Source organism: Nicotiana tomentosiformis, chromosome 1 (assembly GCF_000390325.3).
Source record: "Nicotiana tomentosiformis chromosome 1, ASM39032v3, whole genome shotgun sequence".
Taxonomy (NCBI): Eukaryota; Viridiplantae; Streptophyta; class Magnoliopsida; order Solanales; family Solanaceae; genus Nicotiana; species Nicotiana tomentosiformis.
Window position 1 is genome coordinate 144,727,696 of NC_090812.1, and position 13,584 is coordinate 144,741,279.

At 39.6% G+C, this 13,584-nt stretch overlaps 1 protein-coding gene across 1 annotated transcript; it reads right to left on the reverse strand.

Annotated features, from left to right (window-relative positions):
• Positions 1–452: 452 nt before the first annotated feature.
• On the reverse strand, positions 453–1,272 carry LOC138910799 (uncharacterized). The gene is made up of 2 exons (XM_070202040.1): positions 796–1,272; positions 453–548 (listed from the first exon to the last, which is right to left on the reverse strand). The coding sequence occupies exons 1-2, from the start codon at positions 1,270–1,272 to the stop codon at positions 453–455; spliced, it is 573 nt and encodes a 190-aa protein (XP_070058141.1).
• Positions 1,273–13,584: the final 12,312 nt, after the last annotated feature.

Sequence of the window (13,584 nt, forward strand, 5' to 3'; positions counted from 1 at the left end):
AATAACCCTTTTGAGTCAACTTAGTCACTGGGGCTAAGATAGATGAAAACCCCCCATGAACCGTCAATAATAACCCGCCAAACCCAAGAAGCTCAGAATATTTGTAGCTGAAGGAGATATAGGCTAGTTCTGAACTACCTCAATCTTCTTAGGATCCACCTTAATGCCCTCGGAAAATACAACATTGCCCAAAAATGCAACCAAGTCCAACCAGAACTCACACTTTGAAAACTTAGCATATAACTGACGATCCCTCAGAGTATGAAGTACGATCCGCAGATGATGCTCATGCTCATCTCGACTGCGGGAGTAAACCAAAATATCATCAATGAAGATGATCACAAAAGAATCCAGATAGGTCTTGAACACCCGGTTCATCAAATCCATTAAGGCTGCTGGGGCAATAGTCAAGCCAAATGACATCTCCAGAAACTCGTAGTAACCATACCGAGTCAGAAAGTTATCCTAGGGACATCTGATGCCCTAATCTTCAACTGATGGTAGCCAGATCTCATGTCAATATTTGAAAACACCTTGGCACCCTGAAGCTGATCAAATAAGTCAACAATCCTCAGCAATAGATATTTGTTCTTGATAGTGACTTCATTCAATGGCCGATAATATCCATATCATCCCATCCTTTTTCTTTCACAAACAACACTGGTGCACCCCAAGGTGAGACACTAGGTCTAGTGAATCTCTTATCAAGCAAATATTTTAACTACTCCTTCAATTCTTTCAACTTAATTGGGGCATAAGGTATGGTGCGGTAGAAATAGGCTGAATGCCCGGAACCAAGTCAATAAAGAAGTCGATATCTCTGTCAGGTGGAATCCCCAGCAAATCTGTAGGAAACACCTCTAGGAACTCGCACACAATTGGTACTGAATCCGTGCAAGGAACCTCTGCACTAGGAGCATGGATATAAGCCAAATATGCCAGACATCCCTTCTCGACCATACGCCGAGCCTTCACATATGAAATGACCTTGCTAGTGGAATGGACAAGAGTCTCTCTCCACTCTAATGGAGGCAACCCTGTCACGGATAATGTTACACTCTTGGCGCGATAATCCAAAATAGCGTGAGAAGGTGACAACCAATCCATGCCTAAGATCACGTTAAAATCCACCATATCAAGGAGTAGAAGGTTTACCATAGTATCATAGCTCCCATTAGGGACTAAACAAATATGATATACACGGTCTACTACGATAGAATCTCCGACATGCGTAGACACATAAACATGAGCACCCAAAGAATCACGAGACATATCCAAATATGAAGAAAAATAGGATGACACATATGAATAAGTGGAACTCGAATCAAATAGATTTGATGCATCTTTATGGCAGACTGGAATTATACCTGTGATGACTGCATCTGACGAATCTACCTCAGGTCTAGCTGGGAATGCATAAAAATGGGGTTGAGCCCCACCACTCTAGCCTCCGCCTCTCTGACGATATCTAACTAGATGGCCTCTACCTCTAACAACCTAACAACCACCTCTAGAAGCCTGACCCCCACCTCTAGCTGTCTGTATGAGCGGTGGAGCAACCAATGCTAGAACCATGGCACGAGAACCCTGTTGAGGCACACTACTCTGAAGTTTGGAACAATACCTCTTGATATGACCCGTACTTCTACACTTAAAGCACTCTCTTGGCTGCTGTGGCTACTGAATCTGGGAATGACCCTGATAGCCCGGATAACCATCATGATAGCTCTGAATCGGCTGTGCACTGATGAGAGTTGGAGGTGCACTGTGGGCTAGCGGCTCAGGACGAGACCCATAAGAACCACGATTGCCCGATGCACCGTGTGCTACCTGAAGCGCTTATTAAATCATCCTATGATGACGACCTCTATCGAACGAATCCCTACCTCCATATGAGGCACCACTGAAACTACGAAAATGATGAGGCCTCATGATCCATCTAGCAATCTCTAAAACCCACTGGAAAGAAATATCATCCCCAATATTCTTAGCTATCTATAGCCTCATACCAAAAGTAAGGCCATCAATGAATCTCCTTTCCCTCCCCCTCTCAGTATTGATTAAGATAAGTGCATGGCGAGATAGATCTACAAATATGGTCTGATATTGGGTAGCAGTCATGCTACCTTACTATAGATGCTCAAACTGGCTATGGTACTCCTCTCTCAAAGGAAAATGAATGAACTTCTCCAAAAATAGTTGTGAGAACTGATCTTAAGTGAGTGGAGGTGAACCTACTGGTCTGCCTCGAACATAGTCTTGCCACCATCTCTTGGCAGAGTCGGTCATCTGAAACACTGCAAAGTCGACTCCATTGGACTCCACAATACCTGTGTTATGCAACATCTTGTGGCAACAATCAAAATAATCATGTGGGTCCTCATAGGTTATACCACCAAAATGAATAGGAAAGATCTTGGTAGACATATTCAACCTCTTCAGCCCCTCAGAAGACATCGTGGGACTCTTCCCGGACTATGTAGGAATAACGGGTTGAACTATTCTAACTTTTGGAGCCGTCTGAGTCTTATAGATGGAAGCCATCTGCTCAAGAGTGTGAGTAGCGAGAGTCTAAGATCCCCCCTCCCCAATACTAAGAGACAACTAGTGCCATAGGAAATACTCTGATCTGGGCCATACTCTCCATAAGGCCCACTAAGCAAACTAGGCAGTCCTGAAGTACGAGAGTGGCTATGAACCTTTCCGGGACTTGAGCTGCTCTAAATGATGTATTCGTAACAAGGACCTCCTCTTTCTTCTCGATCCGAGGCTCTACAATTGGTGTTGTTGCGTGTGCTCTAGGCTGAGCTCTACCTTAGCCCCTACCTTGGCCCTGACCCCTTGTAGTGGCAGCAATTTGGGGCTTTGGCTCCTGCCTGGTTGTGGAAGTTGTGAGTGTACTCACTATCTACGAGAGAACAATAATAGAATAGTTCAAACTTTAGTAATAGAATAAAGTCGCACGATAGAGAAAGAAAGGAGTGAAATCTTCATAGCCTATAGAAGATAAGTACATATGTCTCCGTACCAATCCTGCACACTATACTAAGCTTGCTCATGACTCGTGAGACCTAGGCAGCCTAGTTCTTTGATACCCACTTGTCATGACCTAAAATTCCAACTGTGGGGTCGTGATGGCACCTAACATTCACTTGCTATGCAAGCCAACATTAGCTAATTACGTAACAATTTTTAGCAATTTAAAAGTAGAACATTAATAATATGAAACTGCAATAATCTAAAACAGATGTGATAAATACAAATGTAACGTTGTCTAAACATAGCCTAGAAATCTAGAGTCATGAATACATGAGCAACTAGAGTACTATAAATAAAGTCTGAACGAATTACAATTGTTTGAACAAAAGTAAATAGTAAAGATTAAATAGAAGGGGACTTCTGGGACTACGAACTCCATCATCTCTACCTCAAGTATCCTCAGCAAGTCGACCCAGGCAAAACTCCTCTACGCGCCGCTGGGACAAACACCGGGATCTTCACAAGAAGTGCATAATTGTAGTATGAGTACAAATGACCTCATGTAATCTGTAGGTGCCGAGCCTAACCTCGATGAAGTAGTGACGAGACTATGACAAGACACTTACAATACATTTATACGAATAATAACAGCAGAATACAAGAATATAAATAAAGTAGTAAACGGACCCAAAGGTAAGCAACCAGAAGGCCCCATAATAACATGTTCTCAAATCTCATTTCACAGTACCAGAATAAACTCTACAACAACTAACATCTATAACACATCATACTGTGTTGCGACGCACAACCTGACCCACAATTATATATATCAATAACAAGTCTCCTCATTGAAGTGCGCAATCTGATCCACAAATATATATATATCAATAACAAGTCTCCTCATTGAAGTGCGCAATCTGATCCACAAATATATATATATATATATATATATATATATATATATATATATATATATATATATATATATATATATATATATATATAAATCATTGCGGCGTGCAACCGATTCCAACTAGTAATACCAATATCCGTTACGGCATGCAACCCGATCCCACACAATAATACCAACAACCGTTGCGGTGTGCAACCCGATCCCACCCAATATTATCAATAACTGTTGCGGCGTGCAACCAGATCCCACACAATATTATCAATAACCGTTGCAACATGCACCCCAATCCCATACAATAATAATATAATAAACGTCTGTGACAAACTAAGACAAAATTCAAATAAAATGCAATAAACGAATTACATAATTAAGGATGAAAGTGCAAATTGAAGATATCCAATAACAAATGAGGTCAAAAAAAGCAAGCAAAGACATCAAATACATAAAAACACGGATACATGGAAATAATTAGCATTTAACGCTTGAATTTAACAAGTAAAGGTAAGTAACAATTAAAGCATTTAATAAATAATAACATCGATTAAATGAAGGCATGAGATAATTTTAAACAATAAATAAATAACCCAACCCGCATGCTTAAACCATAACATTGCATATACACTCGTCACCTCACATGTACACCGTTCCCACACATAATTCACATAACAAATAGACCAACAAGTTCTATTTCCCTCAAATCAAAATTAGACACAATACTTACCTCTTTGCGCAACCAACTCAACAATCAATCATGACTTTTCCTTCAGAACAAGCCTCCAAACCAACCAAATCTCACCAAATATCGTTCAAATTATTCAAAATAAGCTTTAAAAACTACCCACGAAGGAAAAAGGTTCAATCTTTGATGAAATTGAAAAAGTCAACAAAAGTTAACCCCGATTCTGCTTGGCCAAAATTCGAGATCCAGACCAAAATTCGATTACCCATTCACCCTCGATCCCGGTTATGTGATTTGTTTTGAAATTCGACATCAATTTGAGATCTAAATCTCAATTTTACAAAATACTTATAATTCTACCCAAATCCCTAATTTCTACCACGGAAATGCTAGATTTGATATTAAAAACTCATGAAACATAATAGGGAATTGAAAGAATATGGATTAGAGGTGCTTACCAATGATTTTGGGAGGAAAAAGTTCTTCAAAAATTGTCTCTAGAGTGTTTGGGATTGAAAAATAGTGTAAAACAAGCTAAGTCCCGATTTTTCTCTCTTTTACCGAGTTGCAGCTATCGCAATTGCGAACACCGCAAGTGCGAAAAATGGATTGCAAATGCAATCAGTGCATCAGATGCCCAAAAGTCGCAATCACGATAATTTGTTCGCAAATGCGAAGGATTCCCAGTGCAAATGCGCCCAAAAGCTTCGCAAATGCGAAGCTGAATTTGTTAATAGCGATCGCAAATACGACCAAGATGTTCGCAAATGCTAACATTTTCCTCGCAAATGCGAGATCACCCAGACCAGGACTCTGATCGCAAATGAAAACTCTTGTTATCAAAAGAGAGACTCGCAAATGCAAGCCAGACCTCGCATTTGTGAGATCTGCAACAGACACACCAGAAAATGCAACACACCGCTATCCTCAAATCATCCAAACTCATTCGTAACACATCCGAAACACACCCAAGCCCCTCATGCTCCAAACCAAAAAACAAAAACAATCACAAGTGTAATAATATCATATAAACTTTCTCTCTACCTCAAATCATCACAATAATATAAAATAACAAGAATCGATCATCAAAACGCATATTTTTCAACTTGAAAATTTATTTTCACATTATGCGCCGAAATGCGATCGGGTCACCCTGGACCCCAACTGTACCTGCGTATAAGTCCAAAAATATCATTCAAACCTATCAGAATCATCAAACACCGATCCGATGTTATTTACCAAGAATGTTGACCGTGGTCAACTCAAGTTCTATTTTAAGCCTATAATCACTTTTTCTTCAAATGTTTACATAAAAACATTCTTGAAAATGACACGGATCACGCACCCAAATCAAAAAATATCAAATAGAGATTATAGAGGTCTCGAAATACGAAATTAAAGGCTAGCACTCAAAATAACCTATCGAGTCGTCACAACATACATTGTTATAGGTTAAGCATGCGGGGTGGGCTTTTAATTATGCATTTCTACTACATCATGCCTTCATATTACGCCTTGATTGTTACTTGCCCTTATTTGTTAAATAAATGTCTTATTTGTTACATGCCCTATTTTGCTACTTGTTCCACACACCCATGTTTTTATTTGTTGTCCGTTTTTACTTGTCCTATGCCTTTAATTGTCTATTTGCCTTTACTTGCTTCTATTTCGCTCAGGTTTGTTATATTGGTTTGCCTTAGATTATTTAATTGTTTTGGTTCCTTTCTTTTATGTTGATATCTACTCCGTAGTTGTTTATAGTATTGATATTATTGTTTGGGATCAGGGTACATATCGCAACAAATATTGATATTGTTGTTTGGGATCGGGTTGTACACCGCAACAGATATTAGTATTTGTTTTTGGGATTAGATTGCGCACCGTAACGAATATTGATATCTTGTTTGGGATCGGGTTGCACACCACAATAATATTGATATTGATATTTATATGATATGTGGCAATCGGGTTGCGCACCGCAATAAAGAAGATATATTATGACTGTGCTTGACTGTTGGTTCAGTATCCGTGTTGTACTATGAATTTGAGCATAGATGATATTCTGGGGCCCTCTATCATATAATTCATGTTACGGTTTACATATTAATTTTTATTTCTCTATCATGTTATTGTTGTCAGTAATACTCGTACAGGTTTATAGTGAATGCCTTGTTATACCCTCATCACTACTTCATCTAGGTTAGGCTTGACACTTACGGAGTACATGTGGTGAGTTGTACTCATACTATACTTCTGCATTTCTTGTGCATATTCTGGCGTTGGTCTCAACAACGTTTAGTGGAGGTTGCCTAGGTCTCACGAGTCATGATCTATCTTAGTAGAGTCTGGATGATCGGTATGGAGACCTCTGACTTACCTTCTAGAGGCTATAAGGATTTAGGAAAATTTCACTCTTTTCTTTCTCTATCGTGCGAGTATATTCTATTATTATGTTTGACTCATTCTATTTTTGATTCACTTACAGATGGTGAGGACACGTACAACATCCACCGCTGGTCAGGAGCCGTAGCCCCAGGTTGCAGCCTTTACCAGATGTAGGGGCCATGGGAGAGACAGAAGCAGAGCTCAGCCTAGAGCACGCACAACATCACCTATAGCAGAGCCTCAGATCAAGTAGGAGGAGGAGATTCCTATTCAAACTGTGCCAGTTGGACTAGATCAAGTTCCAGAGGGGTTCATTTCCACGCCAATACATCGGGACACCCTAATCCACCTGGTGGGACTTATGGAGAGTGTGGCCCAGGCCGGTGTGTTCTCTATGGAACCAGCCATCTCTAAGGCCAGTGGAGGGGTCCAAACTCCTGCTACTCATACTCCAGAGCAGATGGCTCATGGATATCAGACTCGGGCAATTCCGCCAGTTGGAAAAGCTCATCCTTTTATCTTCACACAGTCCGGTGAGGGACCCGCAATGTCCTCAGAGGGGTTGAAGAGGTTTGAAAATTCACCAAGTTGTTTCCCACACTCATCGGTGGTAAACCTTATGAGGATCCCCAGGAGTTCTTGGACTATTTCCCTGAGGTCTTGCGTAATATGGGTATAGTGGAGTCCAATGGAGTTGACTTTCCAGTATTTCAAATGCATGGCTCCACCAAGAGGTGGTAGTAGGAGTATGTTCAGGGCAGACCATCAGGTTTACCTCCTCTCACTTGGGATCAGTTCTTGCAGCTATTCTTGGAGAATTTCATCCCCTTCACTCAGAGAGAGGACTTCTGCAGTCAGTTTGAGCACCTCAGTAGGGTAGCATGACCGTTTCCCAGTATGAGATCAGATTTATGGACTAATCACGCCATGCAGTTATTTTGATCCCTACTAAGAAGAGACTTATAGATGGTCTCACCTTCGGTATCAAGCTTCATATGGCTAGATATATTGAGTATGATATCTCTTTCACTTGAGTTGTGGAGATCGCTAGACGGATCGAGAGGATTCAAGGTCAGGGTAGAGAGGAGGCATGTAAGAAAAGGCCTCGTAATTTCGCTGGTTTCAGTGGTACCTCATCTGGAGTAAGGGGTTCATTTGGTAGGGGCCATCCTAGTAGGCCGATTCAATTAGAGCTTTAGGTATAACATGGTGTTTTGGGCAGTCGTGGTTCTTATGGGTCTCGCCCTGAGCAGTTCGCCTACAATGCATCTTTAGTGCCATCGGGGCACTACCGATTCAGAGCTACCATAATGGTTATCCGGACCGTTAGGGTCTGTCTTAAATTCAACAGCCACGTCAGAAAGAGAGTTCTTTCAGTGCGGATATGGATCATATCAGGAGGTAAAGTCCCAAACTTCAGAGCAGTATGCAACTATAGGGTACTCGTGCCACTGTTCTGGCACCGGTTCCTCCATTTCCCGCTCAGCCAGCTATAGGGGGTCAGGCAGTCCGAGGTGGTGGTCAGGCCATTAGAGGTGGAGGCTAGGCAGTGAGAGGGCGTCTGAGAGGTAAAAGTCAGATTAGTGTGGCCTTTCCCCATTGTTATACATTCCTATCTAAACTTGAGGTACAATCATCTAATGTAGTTATTACTAGTACTATCTCAGTTTATCAATGGGGCTTTGCCCCATAACCTCTTGATTCACTTGAACTGTTTCTATATCCACCAGCTGGAGATTCTATAGTACTTGATCGGGTGTATAGGTCTTGCATTGTTTCATTTCATGGTTATGATACCGTAATTGATCTTTTGTTGTTGGGTATGATAGATTTTGAGGTTATTCTTTGTATGGACTAGTTGTCCACGTATTGTGCTATCTTGGATTATCATGGCAAGACCATGACTTTAGCTATGCCGAGGTTACCTCGATTGGAGTGGAGATGAAATCTTGGTCACTCTACTAGCAGGTTCATTTCATAGGTGAAGGCTCGGCGTATGTTCGAGAAGGGGTGCTTCACGTATTTTGCATATATTAGTGATTCTAGTGCGAATGCTCTATCCATGGATTCGGTTCCGGTTGTACGTGAGTTCCCAGAGGTGTTTCCTACAGACTTGTTAGGCATGCCACCCGACAGAGATATTGACTTTTGCATTGACTTGGTCTGGGCACTCAGCCCAGTTTTATTCTACAATATCGCATGGCCCCAACTGAGTTGAAAAGGTTGAAGGAGAAGCTGCAGGATTTACTTGATAAGGGATTCATTAGACCTAGTGTCTCACCTTGAGTTGCACCGGTATTGTTTGTGAAGAAGAAGAACGGATCGATGCAGATGTTCATAGATTATCGGCAGTTGAGTAAGGTCACTCTCAAGAACAAGTATCCGTTGCCGAGAATTGATGACTTATTTGACCAGATTCATGGTGCCAAGGTATTTTCCAAGACTGATTTGAGGTCTAGCTACTATCAGGTGAATATTAGGGCATTAGATGTCTCTTACACAGTTTTTCGAGCTCGGTATGGTCACTGCGAGTTTTTGGTTATGTCATTTGGCTTGACTAATGGTCCCTACTTCAAGACTTGCCATAGTTGGCCTTCGAAGATCCGTCTTGAAGTACCAATGACGTTCATTCATTTAAAAGAAAAATGGACCATTAATCTAACGAAACTTTGTCAATTTTGTAAGCTGCCAAGTTCATAAGATTAGTTACATGCATTTTCCTTCTACAAGACACAATATGATTTGTTTGTCATTTGCAGTGGCTTCCACCTTATAATTCATGCTTAGACATTAAAATAATAATGTTAAGTCTTGAATTTTGAGCAAATCAGCAAGGTCACGTCATTCTCTTTGTTAGTTTGAAACAAATTCATGTTGTTTCCTAATCTTCCGGGGTTTGGGGAGCACATGGTTTAATAAGGAGACTTTGATATTTGAATTTAGATCACCTTATAAACTTTAATTAGATTACTCTCTAGTCCAGTCCCTTCTTAACTGATCTTTTTGTTGAGAACAATAACTCTCCACGCAATTATCCTCCTATTTTTTTAGGAGATAAAATCTTATTCCGTTTAGGAGATCATAGCACTGCATATCTTAATGATTTAGGAGAATTTCGTCAAGCATCTATAAATAGGCTCAACATGATCCTTGATTGAAGCACACTCAAGATGCCAGAGCAAGGGAGAAAGCTCAATAAGCGAGGAAAAAAAAAGGTCGTTCACTAATATTTGCTGTGAGTAGTTTTATCTTTCTTCTGTAGGAATATAAAAGCTTTATTCATATAAGAAGAATATACCATGCCAGATCTTGTACTTTTTTCTTTGGATATGGTATGTACTTTAAGTAATTTATGTCAACTTATTCCTTCTAATAGAAATAAATATGATATTATACTTTTTTGCACTTTTTTTTGGAAAGAAACATTCACACATGAAGGTTCTTGGACTTTGTTCCTTTGTCCAATTTTATTTTCAGCTTCTTCTCTTTTGAAATAGGGAGAAGTACGACATTACTTTCTTTTGCGTGCGTGATCCGTGTCATTTTCCGGAAAGCTTTTACGTAGCAATTTGAAGAAAAAAGTGATTTTTAACTTAAAATGCGGTTTGAGTTGATCATGGTTAATGTTTTTGGTAAACTATTTCGGATTGGTATTTTGACGATTCTGGTAGGTTCATATGATATTTTTGGACTTGTACACACGTTTCGTTGGGCTTCTAAGTTAGCCGAGCGCGTTTTGGTGTATTATGTGATAAAGTGAAAAATGAGTTTTAAGTTGAATTCTTGAGTTTTGATGATCGATTCTTGTTAATTGAAGTTTTTTTGATAATTTGAGGTAGCGAGTGAATTTGTATAATGTTATTACACTTGTGTGCATGTCCGGTTTCGAGCCCGAGGAGCTCGGGTGAATTTTGGATGCATTGCGGTTGAGTTTGGAACTGTTGGTGCTCAGCAGTTACTGGTGCAAGGTTGCATGTCTCGCAATTGGGAGAACCTGATGTCAATTGCGATTCTGGCATTTGTGATGTTAGGCTCACAAATGAGAACATGGGATGAGGGCCTAGTCTTCGCTTTTGCAAAGAATTCATCGCATTTGCAGCCTGGGGAGGTCCGCATTTGTGACCATTTTTTTGTTTTTGCGATGACATGGAATCATGCACTGATCGCATATGAGATCAATGTCTTGTAATTGCGGATATCGTATTTGCAAACAACATTTTGCAATTGTAGTGTCTGCAGCTGGGTAAAAGATGAGAAAGTTGGGACTTAGCTTATTTTACACTATTTTTCAACCCTAAACACTCTAGAGGCGATTTTTAAAGAGGATTTTCATCGCAAATTCACTTGTAAACACTTTTAACTATGTTTCAATCAATTTTAACTACTTTTCATGAATTTCTATCATCAAATCTATGAATTTCAAAAAAGAAATTAGAGGTTTTAGAAAATTGAGATTTAAACCTCAAATTGACTTCGGATTTTGAAATAAATCACATAACCGGGCTCAAAGGTTAATAAGTAATCGAGTTTGGGTCCGAATTTCGGATTTCGACTAAGCGAGCATGGAGTTGAATTTTGTTGACTTTTAAAAGACTAATAAAAATTGAATCTTTTTCATTCATGGGTAGTTTCTAAGTCTTATTTTGGATTATTTGATTAATAATTGGCTAGATTCGATTTTTTGGAGGCTTGTTCCAAGCGAGTCCGTTTTTACCTGTTCTATGCCTTTAATTGTTAATTTTCCTTTACTTGCTTCTATTTCGCCCCGGTTTGTTATAGTAGTTTGCCTTAGAGTATTTACTTATTTTGGTTCCTTTCTCTTAAGTTGAGAGTTTATGCCGTAGTTATTTGTAGAATTGACATTGTTGTTTGGGATCGCGTTGCACGCTGCAACATATATTGATATTGCTGTTTGGGCTTGGGTTGCATGCCGCAACGGATATTGCTATTGTTATTTGGGGTTGTGTTGCATGCCGAAACGATATTTGTCTTGATATAATATGTATTGATCAGGTTGCGCGCTGTAATAGAGAATATATATTATGTTTGTTCTTTACTGTTGGCTCTGTATCCGTGTTGTATTATAAATTTGAGTATATATGATATTCTGGGGCCCTCTTTAATGCAATTTCTATTTCGGTTTTCATGTTAATTCTTGTTTCTATATTCTATTATTATTTTTACTTATACTCATACATGTTAGGACACTTACAGAGTACATAGGGTCGGTTGTACTCATACTACACTTTTGTACTTCTTGTGTAGATTCTGGTGTTGGTCCCAGTGGTATTTTGTGGAAGCTTGCTCCGACTTCCTGACTCGGAGACTTGAGGTAGAGCTGCATGAAGTTCTTAGACCCTGAAGTCCCCTTCTTATCCTTTGTACTATTTATTCATTCAGACAATTATATTTTCATTTCAGACCTTGGTTGTAGTATTTTTAGTAGCTCATGTACTTGTGACACCTGATTCCGGGATTAGACTAGACATCGTATTTAGAGATTATCTTATATATTTTGACGTTTTACAACTTTACCTTCTTTTAATCTGCTTTTAAAGTTGCTAAGAACAAATATTGTGTAGCTAATGTTGGCTTGCCTAGCAAGTAGACGTAAGGTGCCATCACGACCCCATAGTTGTGTCACGACCCAAAATTCGTGATGGCACCTAACCGAACCCGCTAGGTAAGCCAAACAACAATAAAACATAATATAATGATAATGATAAGAGTCAAAAATAAAATAACTTAATTTTATAAAATTTTCCAAGGATTGGTAGTACAAGTCATGAGCCACTAAGACTTAGATTTTACAAAAACTGAATTGAAATAATTACAAAATCTGTTTGGATTGTACATGAACAAAATTCGAATCTAAAGCTACCAAGGATAAGTGGTAGCCATTACTGGAATGGGGGTACATCTTTAATGCCAGCTCCTGCCATACACAGCAGCAACAACTCCAAGATTTGCACGCAAGGTGCAGAAGTATAGTAAGAGTACAACCGATTCCATGTACTTAATAAGTATCCTGACTAACCTCGGCGATATAAAAAAAGCAAGAACTATAAATGATGATTACTAACACCGGTCAATTCATAATTTTAACAAGTTTAGAACATATTTATGATCAAATAAGGAAAATCTAAGGTAAAACCACTTTGATGCTCACAATTTATTATTTTAAAGTGTTCTGCTCAGTCAACAATCCAGCATATAAGGAAGATATGCAAGTAAAATTAGGTAAACAGTCAAGAAAATTGCAAGTAAAGATGAAATGCTATAACTAAATATCAGTCCGTCGCAGCGCTCAACCCGATCCAATAACCATAAGCCAATAAGGCCTGTTGCGGCGTGCAACCCGATATAATAACAGTAACCAGCTCTCCCAAAGCTCACATTAACCAAAAACCTATCGGTTTATCACAATCCGCGTATACACCATCAAGAGAGAAATATGAGAGGGTGACCCTAGGGGGATGGATCCTTATCCACATGAAAGCATGGCCAATTCAACGTGCTACTAGCCCGGCGTGGTCACATGCTCAATATCATAATTTGCCCACCGTGGTCACAGGCTCAATGTGATGGATCTGCCCGGCGTGGTCACATGCAATATTATAATTCGCTC